The sequence below is a fragment of the Esox lucius genome, chromosome 20, assembly GCF_011004845.1.
Source record: "Esox lucius isolate fEsoLuc1 chromosome 20, fEsoLuc1.pri, whole genome shotgun sequence".
In the NCBI taxonomy this organism is placed as follows: domain Eukaryota; kingdom Metazoa; phylum Chordata; class Actinopteri; order Esociformes; family Esocidae; genus Esox; species Esox lucius.
Window position 1 is genome coordinate 10,034,211 of NC_047588.1, and position 20,169 is coordinate 10,054,379.

Here is a 20,169-nt window from a genome sequence, read left to right on the forward strand (position 1 = left end):
TTAGCAACACATCATCGTCATCCTGAATAACTGTTTAATTCACACTGACAAGATCAATGGAAAGAGACCATGAAAGGGAGGAATGAGAGAGAGAAGTATAGTGAAAGAGAAAAAGAGGGGTGCAGAGAGAGGGGACAGAGAGAGGGGATAGAGAGAGGGGGAGATAAACGGAAAGAGGGATGAAGGGACAGAGATATGGACACAGGGAGGAAAAGGAAAAGAGGGATGAAGAGATAGAGAAAACAGAAGGGGAAAGAGGTATATAGAAAGGGTTTGGGCTGGAGGGGGTACAGTAGTACCCTGATTAGTCTGGCAGCAGCATTGTCTGACACTTTGCAGGGGGTAGACTAGAGGCTATGTGTGGACACGTGTGTGTGTGTGTGTGTGTGCATATGTATGCATGTGTGTCTGCTTCGGAGCAGAGGCGCTTCAGTCTGAAACACTGTAGAGGCCTACAATAACGAGTACATAGAAGCTTACTGCAAGGCTCTACTGAAGCACTTCACAAGCTTTACATCACCTATACAGAGGCCGAGTACATGGAAGCATCCTCTTCTGTCTGTCTGCCTGCATGTCTGTCTGCATGTCTCTCTCTCGCTCCCTCACTCTGCTAAGGCCCAGAAACTCCAATCCAAAGTGTTCAGCCTCAGTCTGTCAAATGACTGGAGGGCTGACAATCCACTGTCAACATCCATCTCCACAGTTTATATCACTGTCCCATGTCACCACACAACACTGAGCAGATCCAGCTCACATTTGTTATACCCCCCAAAAAATGCTGCCTAATGACTCTCTCCCTTTGCCAAGCCTGTTAAATATGCTACCACAGCCCCCCTCACGCCCTCTTTTTGGTTCTCCAAATGACCAGAACATCCTTGGTGAAGTGGAAACTGCATATGTTATAAGCCCAACGCCAGGCTGAAATTCAGAGAGCATGCAATATGCTTTTCATGATCCCCCCCTGAATACTGAGTGAGAACTGGCTGAGCGATCCAAATGTCGACTGGTAACTAGACTGGTCATGCATACTCAAGCACACGCAGGCAGTCAGTCACACATACCGTATGTAGGAGTTGCTATGAAGGGACTCAGAGGGCAGTGAACGGGCACGCCTCGTCCTAGTAGTAACCCAGTGCTTCTCTATTGGGTTTCATTAAGTTCAGGCCGCGCGGGCACGTTGCCAACACGCAGCCTTTCCATTTGTCTTTCCCTCCCTCCCTTCAACCTGTCCAGGCACACGTACATACACGCGGGCCTGTGTGTCCGTCCCGGGCCTTCATTGTATCTGCGTGAGGCTGTGATAATGGCATCTGTCGCTGCTCCTTGTGTCACCGCGGCTGTTGCTCTGCCCATTAGCTGCCTGTTGTCCGACTGGCCGGGCAATACATGGTCTACTGGCTGATCAGCTCCAGAAATACAGGAGACAGTTGGCTATCCCCTTCACCCCCCCCTCCAGCCCTGAAGAAGAAGGGGGGTGGGTTAATAAGAAAAGGGAGTTTTGACAGTCAGAGACCAGTAACATTGGTATCCGCTGCCCCTTCACGGAGACCCATATTCTTGACTCTGTACAGAGGCCTCTTCCAAGGGTAGCCCAGCTAGCTAACCCGCTTTTGTCTTTGAATCAGATGTTAAGCGTTGATGTCTGGATACCATCCTAATTAGTTCGTCCTAATATGCTTTGTACAGTAGCCACTGTGAGGATGTATCAACTCACAAAAGAGGGGAAATCAATTAACAACTTTCCCGTTTGTCAGAAATCCCAATTTCCCCCTCATCACGTGGGCTTATAATCATGGAGATGGGGAAGATAAGTCACTGGAATAGAAGCTTTATTAAGAGTTCCACGACAGTATCGTCGGCGTAATGACAGTGCACGCACCTAAGATAAAGGTTCCACCAGACGTGCGCTTACTGGCAATGTAATGCAACGAGAGAGTGACATCACAGACAGAAGTAGTAGGCCTGTGTTCTATTGGTTTTATTTCATTACTGTTCGAGTTTCCTTATTAGATGGCACAGAGAAGGGGGGTGAATGAGCGTCGGTTTTGATAAAGCAAGGCAATTTCAGGAGCAGCTATAGTGCCAAATTACAGTTGTACATCATGCTGGTCTCTCTCTCATTGTGCAAGTGTGTGATGTTAACATTTGATTTGCATGTTGCCTACCACTGTGAGAAAGAGTCTGGGGTTGAGGGGAATATTAGTGACACAGGAAGAATAAATCACAGACACCAGCGCCATCTAAAGACTGGAACGTGTCCATGTTCATGGTAGTCATTTGAGTGTGCCTACCGTGGTTTTAAATGTACTTTTACTATAATCCACATGAATGTGTCGGACAGTCATTGATGAGGACCTAAAGGCATGCCTTTCATTGTTTTGTTTTGCTTATAGACTGGAAAAACGTCTGGAACAACCACATTCACAAAGCATCACAAAAAAGCACGGCCCTTAGTGACATCAGAACTATGACCAAGTTAGGAAGTCAAGTCCCAAGACACAGACTAACATTTACATTGCACTTATCCAAAGCAACTTACAGTGAGTGCCTATATTTTTCATCTAACCGACAGTAATGTCCATACTCGGACACAGTTCTGTAGCCTACATAGGTCTAACCTCACCTTATCTCACCTGATTAAACATTTATAGAAAACAGCTGAAAATACCGTTAATAGCCAACCACATACACATGTCGTTATTCTAAACAGAAGGTTGACAGACTGACAAAGCTTAGTCTCCGCCTCCGCTCAGTTGATTGACGACTTCAGTACGTCACGGCAGCATTTCTGATTCCTGGGCTCTTACAACAGCACATGTGAATGCATTATTTATCTCAAATTAGTGCCTATTTGAGAAGCCATCAAAGCAACATGGGAAGGTTGGAGAAGAGCTTTAAGAACCACGGGGAAGCCGTCACCAGGATTAATGCAGGATTTTTATAAGAAATTAGAGGTTTAATGAAGTGGGTAAAAAAGCTGTCAGTTTTTTATTGCATCTAAATTGTGGGGAAGTGGTGTTTAGTTGCCTCGCCTACCTCTGCACATAATGGGTCGTGACAGTGCCTGTGAGGCTTATTGAACTTAACTGGCAAGGCACTCTCCTCGCGACTCTATCTGGGTGATATTTCACAGTGTAAACCACTGAGGGTTTATGATTTATCATAAAGCGTTTGGTTTGAAAACTGAATGCTGATTGGCTGAAATCTGTGAGGGGATCTTATAGTACCGTGACAAAAAACACTTTGTACGGCTGTAATTGTCTTGGTAACCAGTTCATAATTGCCATAAGGCCTTTCGGGGGGTTGTGGTTATTGGCCAGTATACCACGGCTAAGTGCTGTGTCCAGGCACTCGTTCTTTCCAAAGAACAACCCTGAGCAGGGGTATATTCACACAACAATGCACAAGGGGGTCATGGTACACGACTAATATCCCCCAGCTAAGAGTCGTTTATAAGCACGACACATTGTGGAGTGGGCAATATACCACAAACGCCTGAGATGCCTCATTGCAATTTTAAACCGCTTAGCAATTTAATTAGAATGGTTATAAGTGCTGTGATGTCATGAATGTGGTATACAGTCTCATTTACTACAGCTATCAGCCAATCAGCATTAATGTTTCAAAGCAACCAGTTTATATTGGGCACTCACTGTCTGCTTTCATGCCTTACTGCTCACAAAGACAAATTAAAAGACTACATGTATGACTGGATTGGCCTAGAACTCTTACAAATATACATACAGCATTTTAAATCTAAGTACCAACTATAAAAAGGCTGCAGTAAAAAACAACATTGGTGCAGAATGTAACACGGCAGATTTACTGCACCTGCTCATGTCTTTCTAAGCAGTACTACACGTTCTGGAAATACCAGTGTTAAATACATGTAATTTTAGGCAAGCGTTATCGATTGTTTTTCATTATTTACTTCTAAATGTAGTTGTCTGACTTGACCTTTAGCAAAGACCATGGACAAAGGCCATTGTTCTTCATTTTACTTGATTCCAGGCCCTTTTCCAGGTCAGTCTCTCCTCCAAGAGTTTCTGGGGGCCCTGTGGTTGACTCTCAGACCGTGGTTGACTCTCAGACCGTGGTTGACTCTCAGACCGTGGTTGACTCTCAGACCGTGGTTGACTCTCAGACCGTGGTTGACTCTCAGACCGTGGTTGACTCCCAGACCGTGGTTGACTCCCAGACCGTGGTTGACTCCCAGACCGTGGTTGACTCTGAGACTGACAACATAATGGTCTTCAGTGGACAACAGTTAAATCATGTAGACAATTTGACAAACAACGATGAATTGCAATGAAAAAAATTTAAGACTTGCAGTTATTTGGCACCATCTAGCGTTCATTATGAGAAACACAGACAACATCTGTTTTGGATGTGCAAGTGTTTATTTCAAGTGAATGATAAAACCTTTTGCAGAACCAAGGACAGCCTAACAGCAGATTTACCTCCTTTCAGGTCTCAAATGTCTGCTATCCGGAAATCAAATAAACACACAGAAACACGCAGACAAACACTTTTCTTGTGGTCATCAAGGCTGAATAAAGCAATTTGGTCATTTTACCCCAGGTTCCATGTTCTGTTAGTCGTGGTCTGCATTTGCCACAGTGAAATAAAATGAGCAATGTTATTGCAGTTTAGCTTGGAGACTTTGTTTCAAACACGCTTGGAATGGCTATATTTGCTTCCACTGTGTTTCATGTGTTTTGTGCGGATTGAAGAGATAAAACCAAGAAATTAACCTGAACCCCTCAGCAAAGGTGAAACCTTAACAAAGTTGTAACAACACTGTATGTGAACAAAATATCCTACAGTATAAAGACTACATTTTAAATTAACCAGAGATGCTATCAACCCTGCTACTGTTTGTCTGCAATTATACCAGAGGCCCAATTTGGCTGTCAATTAAAGACCCAGTGCGTTCAAAAAGCCAGTTTTTACTGTGTTTTGTATGAAACTGTTATTGAAAATAACACTGAAAAAGAATGAAAACTATTTGATACTGAAATTAAAATGGCTGCACTCGTTATTTTCCAGATCAAATTACCAATTCTTGAAAACAAAAAACATTAATCTCAATATGACTGCATGTGTACACAGTCCTATAAGGCTCAGAGTGCTGAATATAACTGAACCAGGACAAACAATTAATCTTTCAAACAACATCTCAGGCCAGAGAATTAGTTCTTTTAACCAGTCAAATAGGGCATATTCACATCAGTTGTTTTCTTTTAGGGCAGATTTGAATAGTCAAAAGTTCAATTAGTGACAAAATATCCAAAGAGGGCTGCTACAAGGCATCACGCAGGAATCTCCTCAGATGAACCAAACCATTGGCAGCAAAAGCCTAAAACAACATGACCTACAGTTTCCATGCCAGGACGGCCTCCTCGTGACTCTGAAGGTGTCCTAATACAGACATGGCAAGGATAACATTCAACATCAGCAGAATTGGAGCAAAACAATAAAGACGTGCCAGAAGTGAAAAGCTGCAGTGGCAGTCCTGTCTACGAGCGAGCCGGCATGATGTGGATGGCAGAGTGAACTGACTAGTAACAGTAGTGGATTGACTACAAACATTGTGTTCATCATTACTATAACCACAATTCCATCATGTCCATTGATGCCACACAACCGGAATGTAAAGATCCCATCAGAGACCATTTCTAGTTCAGCCTGTTTCCAGATCTGGTTGTGTTGACTTACCAACTCATTGTTACACCTTAGCAAGGCGACACAATCTGCTCTGGGACCAGACTAATTCTTAATGGCTTCTGACTGCCAGCTCGGTCAAGAGGAACAGGCTCATGCTTGAACAACTGGTGAGGTCATACGTGAATGAGTTGAACATGTTAGTAGAAGATCAGAATAGTTAGTTGGTGGTTGGTATTAGCCATTATTTATAAGGCAGGGGATCCATGCTAGTCATAATAGCAAGACTGGCTACCCACTTCATGCACAAGGGAATCTAATTAGAATGCGTTTTATTCTAGAACTCACTTGATAGCCGAGAGAATACGCCAATTCCCAAAGGCTAGATTTTTAGGTTGTCTGCAAGATTCTAATGAACCAGATATCCAACCGATTGCAGTTTGAATTTATGATGTTGTCTCAGAATCTATACATTTGACTGATCAGCGATGGGAGAAGCTTCATCTTTGAGCTCAGTATTCCAACATGGCACTGCAATATACAGTAGGATTCAACAATGGAGTACAGGGCCTACATAAGCCAATCAAAATAACACCACTTAGTCATGAATCCGTAATCACAAGCAATCCTCTTTCAACATGCACTCCCACACACACGCGCGCGTGCACGCATGCACGCAGCCACACGTGCACACGCACAAACACAAAGATTTAGAACAAGTGAACACCACAATCCCTTTTGCACCCTGCTGAGGAAACGTTTCCTCTTCAGAGGTAGTGAAACCAGAAGTGTCGGGCAGCAGACAGGTGAGTAGTGAGAGAACGCTTGCAATCAGGCAAGCTCAATCTAGATAAGGCCTTGAGAATGTGTTACTATATATGTGGAATTTGGCCAAGCCAAACAATTCTTAGAGACCCATACGTCTGGGGGTTATATGACAATACTGACCCCCTACAGGTGTTGCAGTATAATCTCCTTACCAGGATTACATGTTTACATTTTTTCCATCTTCACATGGGTGGACCAGCAGCTAAAACAGTCAGCGATGTCGCCTCACTTCCACAGGGCTCTTGAGGCTGGCAGCACATTCTGGCTTTTTCTCTCAGAGAGTCGCAAAAGCCTTTATACGCTTTTGCTTGCAAATACCAGCCCTGCTGAACTTTCCTTTGGCAGTCTTTTCTCATGGCAAACTGTGCCACCAGCAGCGAACAATGTCTTGCATTCAGGCGTTCCTCTGTGTCACTGCCTTTAGATTCCCTTCTGTCCTAACTTTGTATGGCTGCAGTCCTGCTACCCTCTGACCTGCAGGTTCAGCCTTAACTTTTTATTGAAATGTTTAGCTCTATAGTCATCCCTCTGTGCTTTTATCTGATCTGGGAGCGAGGAATATGATTGGCTTATTGAAAGTCCATCAGTCTTTCCCATATCTTCCCCCTCCCTCCCTCCCGCCCACTCACTTTCCTTTCCATCCGTCTGTCCTCTCTCTCCCCCTCGTACTCTCCCTCTATGTCTCTCTGTCTGCGTGTGTTTAGACAGTGCTCCGGGGGGTGCCGTTGAGTGTCACAGCCTTGGAGCAGGGTGTGCCGACCGTCTGGGAACCCGCCCACAGCGTGGACACGCCCACTTCAAACACCTCGTGGACGGCCTTCCGGAAACAGTGGAAGTTGTAGTCTATTAAGCCTGGGGGGAGAGACACGAATCAATGAGGGAAAGGTAACGTATCCAGGCAACACTCATCTGAACATCAGTCAATTACTACGTTGACTAAATGTTTTGCTTAATGGAAATTAAGAATGAGACTGGAGTAAGGATCACCCTTTCCAGACAAAACAACAATACCCAGGGCAAAATATCTGGGCTGCTGTTGATCTAGCGATACGTTTTCCCAACAAACTTTTAAATTGTTATGGTTATCAGTTGGCGGCAATTATGTCAGGTGATATGTCTTTAAATAATATATTTAAGACTAGCCAGAAGATACAGAACAGCAAAAATAAATGTTCCGCATTTCCTTTCCTTTGATTGAAAACAAGAATATTTTTTGTCCAAATGAATTTCCATTTTTCAATCATGAAATGGGGAACGAGATAATACTGGTGATTTCAGTAATTAGACTTTATTCTCCTTTAACAGCGGCTGTTTTCCATTTCATAGAATTAAGATGAAGCTTATTAGCCCTGGTCCCATGATGAGACAGTCTGTGGTGTGACTGATGTTAAAGGTTTGTATCTGCATACTATCCAGTCTGCGTTGTTTAAATATAGCCTATTATGTCTATAGCCAACACTGTGCTAGTAAATACATTTGGACATAACCGATCTGCCATAACATTATGACCACCTGCCTAATATTGTGTTTCGCCGCCAAAACAGCCCTGACCCGTCGAGGCATGGACTCCTCCAGACTCCAAAAGGTGTGCTGTGGTATCTGGCACCAAGATCCTTTAAGTCCTGTAAGTTGCGAGGTGGGCCCTCCATGGATCTAACCTGTTTGTCCAGCACATCCCACAGATGCTGGATTGGATTGAGATCCGGGGAATTTGGAGGCCAAGTTAACACGTTGAACTCAATATTGTGTTCCTCAAACCATTCCTGAACCATTTTTTCTTTGTGGCAGGGCGAATTATCCTGCCAAAAGAGGCCAATGCCATCAGGGAATACCATTGCCATGAAGGGATGCACATGGTCTGCAACAAGGTAGGTGGTATGTGTCAAAGTAACATCCACATGAATGGCAGGACCCAAGGATTCCCAGCAGAACATTGCCCAAAGCATCACACTGTCCCTGCTGGCTTTCCTCCTTCCCATAATGCATCCTGGTGCCATGTGTTCTCCAGGTAAGCAACGCACACACATCAGGCCATCCACGTGATGTAAAAGGAAACCTGATTCATCAGACGAGGCCACCTTCTTCCATTGCCCCATAGTCCAGTTCTGATGCTCACATGCCTATTGTAGACGCTTTCTGCAGTGGACATGGGTCAGCATGGCCACCCTGACAGGACTGTGGCTACGCAGCCTCACAAACAACAAACTGTGATGCACTGTGTGTTCTGACACCTTTCTATCAGTACGAGTATTAACTTATTCAGCAATTTGAGCTACAGTAGCTCGTCTGTTGGATCGGACCACACGGGCCAGCCTTCGCTCCCCACGTGCATCAATGAGCCTTGGCCGCCCATGACCCTGTTGCCAGTTCACCGCTTTTCCTTCCTTGGACCACTTTTGTTAGGTACTGACCACTGCAGACCAGGAACACCCCACAAGGACTGTAGTTTTGGAGATGCTGTGACCCAGTCGTCTCGCCAACACAATTTCGCAAAGTCACTCAGATCCCTACGCTTGCCCATTTTTCTTGCTTCTAACACCTCAACTTTGAGGACAGAATGGTCACTCGCTGCCTAATATATCCCACCCACTGACAGGCACCATGACAATGAGATTATCAGTGTTATTCACTTCACCTGTCAGTGGTCATAATGTTATGGCTGATTGGTTAATGTAGCCTATTTTTTTAAAAGTGTTTTTCTGTAGAATTTGATTTTAATTATTTCAGTTTTTAATTTCAGTTTGAATGCTATGCAAATACAGTATTTTCGTATTGAAGTTATATAAAACTAAGTGCAGCAAAAACAGTGGGATTTTAACTTTACATTTAGATATTTTGTTTCTGTAGGCTATTAAACAAACCATATCAGACAAACAGTGGAATTTGTTTGTATTCAAAGGAAACAGCCGACATAAAATACACAATAAATCTACGAAATTATTTAGCCATGGAGCATGTTCTGACTGGCCAGCGAGGGATCAAGCCTCAATGCAACCACGACTAAGGTTTTTTCAACAACGCCAGCACCTGTCATTCTGAAAATAGCAACGATATTTCTGACATCCTCAAACCCACAGCGACCACATGCCCACTGATTCCTCACAGAGTTTGGTTAGTTAAAGAAAAAGTAACAACTAAGGTCATGGCCTTCATCTGCCTCTTACCCATGTTTTTGCTCTATACCCAGACACTTAAGATGACTTCCTTAAATTCTACTGCCTGAGAAGGCTGAAAATCAACTTAAAATGGCTTCCTTCCTTAAACCAGCTGCTGCCACTCTACAGTCTGAACACTGCAGCAGTGGGGGAGGCGAGCAGTCCCTGGCCGAAGGGTATTGGTTAAGATGCTAATGACAGAGGCGCAGCCATGAGGAAATGCTCTGCGGGGACGTCTTGCCTTTGCGCTCAAAGCTCTCCTCCCGGAGGATGCAGACCAGAGCCAGGAACTTGGTGACCTCTTTCAGGTAGAGGACGGTTGTGTTGTTCAGCTTGATGATGGCCATGGACTCCTTATCGTAGGCACTCCCGCTACCGTCCTCCTTAAGGCTGCAACCACACAAACACACACGAACGACATACATGATAAGACATAGGACCAGCCAGGCTGAGAACACCACACAGACCCACGGCCCAGATGAACGGAGACTCACCCGTAGATGCAGGACACGTCGATGACCACGTCGATCATGTCGCAGCACAGCTCATAGGACTGCATGTCCACCGGGCTGCTGTCTGTGGCGATGTAGATCTTACTGACCACGTCAAACAGGAAGGCCTTCTCTATGCCTGAGTTCTGAGGAAGGGATGAGGTAGAAGAGGAGGGGATCAGAAAAACCACCAGTTTGTAATCCACGTGTGCGTCCATTTGGCACTCCTAAAAGACTTTCCGGTTTGCCGGAAATCTCTCAGAGCTACCTTTCAGAAACGTCTTTCAGAGCGCCATGTTTCAGGCCAAGTCAGCAGAAAGGGTTTCGAAATAAATTATTCACCTAAATAAGGTCATATTTTATTTAGAAAACACTCAAATGCGGTGCTGTAGCGTGCAAGCATTTTGTCCCGGATTGAGGATCTCTCTTAGGTCAGGAAGGTTGGTATTGTATAACAACCATAGATGCAGCACGTGTGAGTGACTGTGAAAGGGTGAGACTAAAGGGTGAGACAGAAAGAGTGACAGAGAGAGCAGGGTCCCCTTCAGCAGGGTCCCACTTGCCACACGAAAAAATCTTTACTGAAATGTGGGAGCAGCTGAACTTCTCCAATCCGAAACAACTTTCCATTTCATACTGGGAAACGTTTCGTGAAAGTGGGCATTTTAATACAACCCATTTCAGGGAAAAAAATGCCTTTGAATTAAACATTAATAACTACCTGAAGAAGGGATTTGGTACTTACAGATATGAAGATGTTTAACAGGTTTTCCAGTGTTGGCAGCTGTGGGATAAGCTTCTGGACCACTTTACTGAAGGCCTCGAATATGGAGTGGTCATAGATACTTGTCAAATAGAAGCTGAAATATACATAAAAGGAAGGGAAGTTAGCTATAACATTGCACTGTTTAGTAATGACTCATTCATGCTCCTTTAGATATTGGTTGTTATGTCTTTGAATCATACCAGTAAGGTTTTGCATTATGTAATGGTCTATCATTTGTGTAGACTAATTTTAGCAGTAGCTAATGGATACTCCAAAACAATTGAGAGAGAAAATAGTCACAGAAATATTACAGAACAATAAAATTCCAAAGGGAAGTATTTCTCTGCTTAAAAACCCACACATCAGCTATTGCTATCATAATGAACATGATGCAATATTTGGTAAACTGACCAACTCCAGAAACCCGGATATTAGCAACAAAATATAAAGCATATATATATACTAATGCATTAAGTGCATAATCATTGGCAAAATCCTACAAAAACAGGACACATTAGTGAGTGCCGTTCTTACCAATAGAACCAAGTGGTCCCAGACAATAGAAGCCAGTGGGTGTGCCTGCAGTCTTGGCACACTCAGGTCTACGCAGTGCAGATCATCACAACTCAGCATGAACTCCCAAGGTCTCTATGAATCTACTATTGATCCAACTGTCTGGCGTGCACCAACAGCAATGTCCCCTTCCATAAAACAAGCCTTGGTAGGGTAGGGCACACCCCCCTCCAAAGACCTACTGAAGATCTGCAGATCCCTAGCGCATTTGGAACTGCTTGTGAGGCCAAGAAATGACTTACTGAGTTTACCATCAGTCATGTATGAAGGGCCTATATCTGAGAAAGTAGCATTTGGGTGGCATGCGGACTGCCCGAAAGAACTGCGTCAACATAATCAACACCTTAAGTCGCAGGGACACGCAGGCATCTTATGCCCTATTGATGTATTACACTTTTCGGCCGTGATATCGAAATGCACATTGAGAATAGAAGGTTCAAAATCTTGGTATCGTGACATCCCTAATTGGAATATATGTGTGGTGAGCAAAGATGGTTTTGCTTTATGACACTCACAAGCCACACAGATGTAGTTAGACAGTAAGGAGCAGTTCTATAACAGAAGATACTATAAAACAGGTTGTCTGAACCCTGGACTAGATGAGCGGCGTTCCAAGCCGGGCTACATTGGCCGTCGCAGACACTCTCCTGAAAGTCCCGCCTGCGCCTTCTTATGAACTGTTCATGTTAATGTTGCCATCTTATTGTCGTAGTTATCCAGCCAAATGCCATCAAATGCCCTGGCACCAAGTCTGGGATTGCTGAGGTTCATTTAAGCTTAGCTGTGTCTGACTGAACTCTGAAGATAAGTTTCACTTTTAAAATATGAAGGCCCTGTGGGCTACCATGAGTGAAAGGTGTACACCGCGGACAACTTTCTGAGCGGGGCAAAATAACTTGTCATCATCATCATAAATGCATCCAAGTAAATGCAAAGCATTTCATATTTTGTATTGACATTTGAGCAACTGTCTGTCAAACTGTGATCTTTTTCCAGTCTTGGTTGTCCTCAAAAGAACATAGTTCAAATAGTTGAGCTAAGGCAAAATAGGCCAGCATATCAGCAGGTCAGGAAGATGTATTGTGTTTCTGGGATTCTAACCAATAAAATAGAACACTTTAGCTATGGAGAAAATTGAGTAAGCAGTATGACCATATCTATATGCGATATGCAACACAGACACAGCATATACGAACCTACGAGTCATCTTTCCGATCCATTATTACAGACAGTTTGTTCCTTGAACACTTGCCAGGGCATTTGTTGGTTAAGAGGCCTGGGTGGAATCTGACAATACTACTCAGAGTATGCCAACCATGCTCTGGGAACATACAGGGAAAGTCTCTCATCAGTTTAGTCCTTGTCATTAATAGATTATTGCCCCACTGTCACAGACAAGTGTTAGACTAAAACAAGGCTTGTGTTTCCCCCCATATCCATTTCGGATCTAAAATATTTGTACCCATGTGTTGTGTTATTCTTTTAGGAGAAGCCTAGGCCATTAAACTGCACAAACTTCCTCATGCAATGTAAGGCAGTTGTGTTAACCAAAAGTAACTACAAACCCACAGGATTTTTTAATCGCTCTGTTACTGAATAAGTTCGCCCAAGAATGGTCCAAACAGCCAGTTCAGACGTTCCTGAAGCTCAACCATGGCAATAGGAAGGGGCTGATTGACGTTATTTTGGTCAAAAAGACTGGGCAATAAAATATTTTGTAGTTGATAATTCTGTCAATGGTATTTTGTGTTTCTTTTCTGATAAAAAATTATATTAGAATGAAAAACAAAAAGGTTATGTAATATTAACAGTGAGATAAAGAATTTGTTTTATCTGAGTAATTTGAAAAAAAAGTGCAAGGGTGTTCAAACCTTTGGCGACGACTGTATATAAACATAGAGGACTTCGATCGACTGACTCTCTCGACTGTTCCTCTGCTTATGGTGGATCAGGGCGTTTTCACTCGGCTTCAGAAAGTCAACAATCACCTCCTTCGTTCTGCTGACATTGAGACACTGGCTGTTGACCCGGCACCATGAAGCTGGTGTATGGTTAATGTTGTAAATGACTCAGCACTTTTGGTTATCCAGTCTACAACGGAGATGTCGTCTGCAAACTTGACGATGGAGTTGGGTGAACGGGGATAAAAGCAGAGGCTTGAACACACACCCTCGGGCAGGGCAGTGTTTTGAGCCAGTGAGGAAGGGTTGTGCCAAGCCGGTCAACCTAAGGTCTGCCCATCAGAACATCCAATATTCAATTGGTGCTCAGCTTGGTGGGGAACAAATAATAGTGTTGACAACATTTTCATATGAGAACTCCCCCTCTCCAGATGTGTTGTGGCTGTGTAGAGCGACTGAAAGGTGTCTGCTGTTGATCTGTTGCTGCAGTTATCATATTGGTGTGATCCTGGCAATCTGTGTTTGATGTGAACTATGACAAGCCTCTGTGATGGTAATTCTATCGATCGACACTCTTTAAGGAGTAAGAAACGCTTACAAACATAATCGTCCGAGGAGTCTCTGCCGTAAGACATGAACAATCCGTATTTATTTCAAATGTTAGAAGGGTCGTGGGAAGTTGTTGCCATCTGTCTTGTGTAACATTTACCCAAAGGGCGGGCTGTCCCCCCACCTTATCCTTCTCAACTCCTGAGGAGACACAATGTCTGGATAATCAACAGAGACACTAAAGGGTTATACAGATTTACGAGTAACCCTCTAATCGTCCTATTCATACATGTATAGGACGACCAAGAATACATCAGTTCAAGAATTTCCACAACACCTCTCAAAAGACTTCATGAGGGTGAATTCACAGGGTGAATCTGAGTAGGCGATAATCAGTAGGACGCTACAATGGTTTTCCTGGGAACTAGATGATGATGATGGACTACAGCCTGGGACAGGTTGAAGATATTCAAGAAGAGGGTTGCTAGCTGGTTGGGACACTGAGGACTTAACGAGGCATGCCATCTGGGCCTGAGTATTCACTTCACTCAGCATCCCTCACATCAGTGTGGGAGTGTGAGAAAACCTGGCTGTTTGAAGCAGAAAGCCCTCCTGGTTTGCTCATTATTGCCTACCTCAAAAAGACAGTAGGATGTGTTGAGCTTGTCTGAAAGGGCGGCATCTGCTAGCACCGTACAGCTCAATATATCCTTGTGATCTGTGCTAGCCTGTAATCCATGCCGCAGGTGTCACATGTCCAAGTCTGTACTTCGTTTTATCTCCCTGATGGAGTCTCACATACCTCCTATCTTTGTAAGTGCTGTGTACCACTGGGTTATTGTGGCACATTCGGCATACATTGATTGCCACTAGAAGGTTTGGATTTTAGTGGGTTCAGCCACAGCGCTGAGCAAAGTTAACATTTACTCAAATATGCCTACAGGTTGCTAAATGGTGGCAGTGGTTTGTGCAACTCTTGTTTGCGCAACTATGTTTTAAAAATGTGTGTCTGAAGACTATTCACAAATGAGGGTCCTGTGGTAAACAATGACCAACAGTTTATCAGAGTCTGTTTATCTGAGTACAATTGTAAGTCATGGTTGGAAAATCGCAACTAGATATGTAAAGAGATTCTGTAGGTATAATTAGTATTTCCCAAAACTAAATATAAAGCTTAAAAAATACAATCAAAATATCCAACATGGTTTTGAAATATGTTTCAAACAGAAAAATTGCAGTAGGTCTCAGCGCAAAGTATTTTTTGGGACATTAAATGTATTGTTAGATTTATACATGGCTACTAGCAGGAGGTCTTATTTAAAGTTAGTTATATATAACAGTGATTAATGTGGTCTGAGATTCAGTTCAAACCAGGTAGTGAATTAACACTAATCCAATTAGTATATGAAGTATAAAAATATGAGTGCAAATAAAGTTAAAGGCAAAGTCATCTCACAACCCAAACATTTATGAAAATTAACTGAATATTGAAAACTACTATTGTGTTTTGGGGGGCAACAAAATCGTGGCCTGGGTTCACCAACTGATAAGGTAAGCCACATGAAATGCACAGATGAAAAGCTCATTACATTTTAAACCCATTTCTCCCAATTTCTCATTACAAATTCCTAGTTACAATAGTCTCAAAGCAGCAACTCCAAACAAACTTGGGTAAGGTGAAGTTGGAAAGATTGCTTCCCATAAAATATGCTCCACCAAGCCGCATTGCTTCTTATCACACTGCTCGTTTAACCAGGAAGTGCGTCGCATTAAGCTAGAGCAGATTGATTATTTCCCCTGACAGGACAGAAAACTTAAGCTAGCTTTCTCTATGCAAGTGACGTTACAGATTTCACACACTTTATCTTAGCTCCTCACAGACTGAGGTGAATGGGGTGACTGTGTTGAATTCAGAAGAGGGCAGGTATTTATGCAGAGCCTTCCCTAGAGCAAAATACACACAAATGTTGGACTGAACTGGTTCAGAACCATTGCCAAGTCTGCTTGTCTGGGTACATTATGTTAAGCATTTGCAATGCTTTGCCTTCAAACGGTGTCTGTGGACTGTAAAGCACTGCAGACTCAGCAAATCCATTGCAATTCTGATTTTGATGCTGCTCATTCCTCGTAACCAGGAAGGTAACCACATCGCCATGGTTTTGTTAACCACTTCGGCGTGGGTTTGTTAACCACTTCGGCGTGGGTTTGTTAACCACTTCTGCCTGGTTTTGTGGCAGTCTTTGCTACGCATGGCTACTGAGCAGACGTTTGAGAGTTTACTGAACAACCAAGAATGTGCTCTCTCAGAGCAATGTCCCCTTGACTAGAGTTACCCACAGACCCTATTAACATATCCTCAGATGCCAGTATCAGACTATAAATGCTGCATCCAAATGTAAGAGGGTTAGTCCTTTTCAAGACCTACCTGAGATGAAGCTTCTCTAGGCTAGCATCTGCCAGGTCATCATTGGCTCTCTGGTGTATGTCCCTCTGAGTCTCAATCTTGTGGTCATCAGAGAGGCCGTCCACTTTGTGGATGAACACCTCAAAATTGATATCGGGGTTGACCCGGTAGGCCCGGGACACGGTGAGGTGGAGCCTGCCCAAAGCCTCAACATAGTCATCCTGTACAGGGAGATGAACACACACACACAGATACAGAAAGTCTTATAATTGGAGTAGTGTGAAAGTGGGACATTGACATAGGCAACAACCCATATATGTTGGTATGGCACTTTGATATGCTAAAATTGCCTATTGGCTACAGTCTAAAACTGTTACTAAAAGCAGGTACAGCCCAAGTGTTCAATTTAAATGCACCAGTTCTGTTGTGGATTCAAGCTTCAACAGAAGGCCAATTGAGTGCGCAGAGAAGCAGGATGAAATCGATAGTTTTCATTTTACTCTGGTGACTCTAGCCACTTGCTTGTACCATTTCTTTTTTCTGCAAACGTAATGAGTGGAAAGACATTCAGCCTATAAAGACTCCACCCAGTAATAGTTGAAATGGGCTCAATGGAATACAAAGATTTTACACTGCATCTATAAGAACGGATTTTGACGTTCAACACTTACATCAAAAGAAAGATTCAAAAACATATATGACTTCAAAAACTAAGATAAGTCAAAATGTTTATAAATGAGATTAGGTTTAGTTGTGCTTCTCAAATAAATGATTTAGATGAACTGAAAATGAAGGCAACTTCCCAAAAATAACAACATAATTCAGGTGTAGATTATGTCAGATCTCAGTACTTATTGTGTTATCTAGAGGCAATAATGCTCGTCTTTTTCCACTTCATTTTCCTTGACTCATTTGTTGAATTATGCAAGAGAATATGACAAAGGCCGTAATATATATGGAACAAGACAGAGACTAGCATGTGAGCACAGGAGAGCCCAGGCTTTGGTGGTTGCATTCCAGTTCAACCCCTTTATATAAATGTATTCAGGCCTACATTTTTTCAAGAGTGAGTATTAAGCTATTACATGGGTTAATACTCAGTAGAATAAATAGATGACATGAGGTAGTGTGAAATTACTAGTGTGCAGGGCATTTTTCACATTACTTTTATATATTTGTGTAATAGTAATGATACGTTTTTGTTTTAACACGTTTTCACCTGTGCATCGATGACAAATATCAAGGCCCCAGTGCCTCTGAAGATCATCTCATAGTCAAAGGTGGGGTCAAAGAAGTCGACCTGACCCGGGAAATCCCAGATCTGGAAGTTGACAAACGAGCTGCTTGAGATGTCATCCTTGTAGATCTTGTTGGTGCTCTCCAGAAACAATGTCTCATTTGGAGACATTTTATGGAATACCACCTGAAACACACAAATCAATATACAGGTGTTATATTAAAATATCCAGAGCTATAGACCTAATACCAAAGACAGACTCTTTTTGTGAGTCAGTCATGTCACTGGGTTCACTACAACCAGAGGAAAAAAACACTTTTCTAGGCTGGCAAGAGGCTGAAAGGACTTAGGGTTAGGGTACTGTAGTGACTGCCATTGACCTGCATGGGCCTTTAACAAAAGTGTAGCAAAGTTTTTGTCAGTAACATATTTGGAGTTTTGACTACTAAACCTTCTTCTAATTAACCTGAAAAACCTTTAGATATATTTCAGAGACTGGAATGGCACAGAGAATATTCATTACACCAAATTAAAAAATTCTGACAGAATTTCAATTGGACAGACATGGGAAGCACTCCTCCCACCCCCGACTCCATACACACACAAACATACACACAGAGTCAAATGGGGTGGGACCTAGAGGACCTGAATGTCTAAAAAATTGTTTTGTGGAATCAATACACAATAGGTTACATGATTGCTCCCTCCTTCTAACAAACTATCAAATAGTTGAAGGCGGTATATTAACAAGAGCCAAATGACTGCAAAAAAACTACTTTTCTCTAGGCTACAGTGTAACGTGACAAACTTGGACAGAAAAATATAATTAATGTTCTTAAATTCCTCCTTGACCTAATGAGTAAAATGATACCGTGCAATGAATTACTCTACAATTACTTTCAGAGTGTTGAAAGGATGTTTTAACCATGTAAGTGATGACACTGTTTGCAAAATATGAGTTGTGGCTGCATCTTTCAGTCACGTGGTTGTAATGTTGTTGACAAAGTCTTTGACAAGATTTGGAAAGCCAGAGCAGAAAGACAGTCACGTGCCAAATCCATACAGGTGATTACACCTTGCCACAGAGGAAGAGGCAAAGCAAGAGGGGCAAAAAAAGGCAACAACAAAAAAAGGCTAATATTCGTTTCTATGGACTAAGCAGTCTTTACGCATAGCACTGAGAGATATATATGGCCCTGCCTGGAAAATAACTCCCATTGTTTGGGCGGAGACATTGGGATCTCAACCTGCAGATCTCTGAGCGCACATGACACTCAATCCTGTAGCCATAATACATGGCTGTAGTTACACTTGAGAGTGCTGAGCTAGCCATGTTTCATCTGGTAAATGATTAAGAAGTTGCCTAGCAAACTGATGATTATATACCTACATACGGTTGAATGACTTATAGGTTCCTGAAACAGCCAAGTACATTATGTAGCTCACTGGCAAATGCAATTTTAAGAGTTAGTTAAACCTAGCTAAAATAATGCAATGTATCAATTGATGCAATGAATTAGCTAGCTATATAGGTAGCTAGCTTTACTGTCACGTTAGCTTGCTTATTAAGTGCTGTAACATGTGACAACTTAAAACTGGTCTTAAACATAGGAGTGAGTCTGACGTTGAAACTGGGGGTACAGTACTGTACATACTGACCTCGGGTATGAGTTGACAAGTTATGTGCCAATGTTATCATGGCCTGATGGAGATATTTATTGATTAAAACAAAAAGAAGGCGTTATGTAAAGAAAGATGAATCACGTCCGCCAAGGTTCTCTTCCTACCTTCTGTATTGAAGATTTTCCACTTCTCCTCAAACCCATCAACAGAATTCTGGGTTTACTGTCAGAAGATGATGGACTATCCTCGATGTCGGCCTCCTCTTCTCCATACCCAAAATCTTTAGGGAACGAGTCTGCTGGCCCGTAGCTGTCTGCCAGCGGTTCTACCTCGTACTGAATCGACATGTTCTGACCCGACGACGATTGCGTCCCCAATCCCCCCCACCCCGTATTAGTTTTACACAGTTCTGCTTTTATCAACAGATCCTTCCACACCGCCTATATAACATAAAATACTAATTAAATGCATCAATATAACGGTATTGTCACTAGCATTTGGAAATCCAGAGTGTGTTCTAATATTATCTCTTCACCGAGTCGCCAGTTTCCCTTTCGCTGAAAATCTTGCTATTGAGCCCACCTCCAAATGTCATTGGACGATGTACATAGGATGCGAATAATTATTGGATAACCAGGGTGTCAATACTTCGAGGCTGTAGTTCGTCCCGTGTCAGATGTTCTACAGTCACCTGACCAAGTGGACTAGTGCACTGGCTTGTTTTGTGACCTTTCACCTGGAGTTAGTGTTTTCCTAGGTTACCTATGACATGGCTACAAAGGTATTTGGTAGAAACGCATATGCGTAGTTTGACTAGTTTATAGTTTAGGTTAAGCAGATAATGTGCTGTTTTAAATAGCACAATATTGTAGCGACCTTCGCTACAATATTCGATATATATATACCCCTTTAATTTATAAGAAGATGTTAGTACATCTTCCAAGTGCACTTTCTGGGGAACCTAGATCAAATCAAAAT

At 42.8% G+C, this 20,169-nt stretch overlaps 1 protein-coding gene across 1 annotated transcript; it reads right to left on the reverse strand.

Annotated features, from left to right (window-relative positions):
• Positions 1–4,381: 4,381 nt before the first annotated feature.
• Positions 4,382–19,770, reverse strand: rragca (Ras-related GTP binding Ca). Its single transcript, XM_010885364.5, has 7 exons — positions 19,356–19,770; positions 17,551–17,754; positions 16,353–16,552; positions 10,884–10,998; positions 10,142–10,284; positions 9,889–10,037; positions 4,382–7,344 (listed from the first exon to the last, which is right to left on the reverse strand). The coding sequence occupies exons 1-7, from the start codon at positions 19,536–19,538 to the stop codon at positions 7,193–7,195; spliced, it is 1,146 nt and encodes a 381-aa protein (XP_010883666.1). The 5' UTR covers positions 19,539–19,770; the 3' UTR covers positions 4,382–7,192.
• Positions 19,771–20,169: the final 399 nt, after the last annotated feature.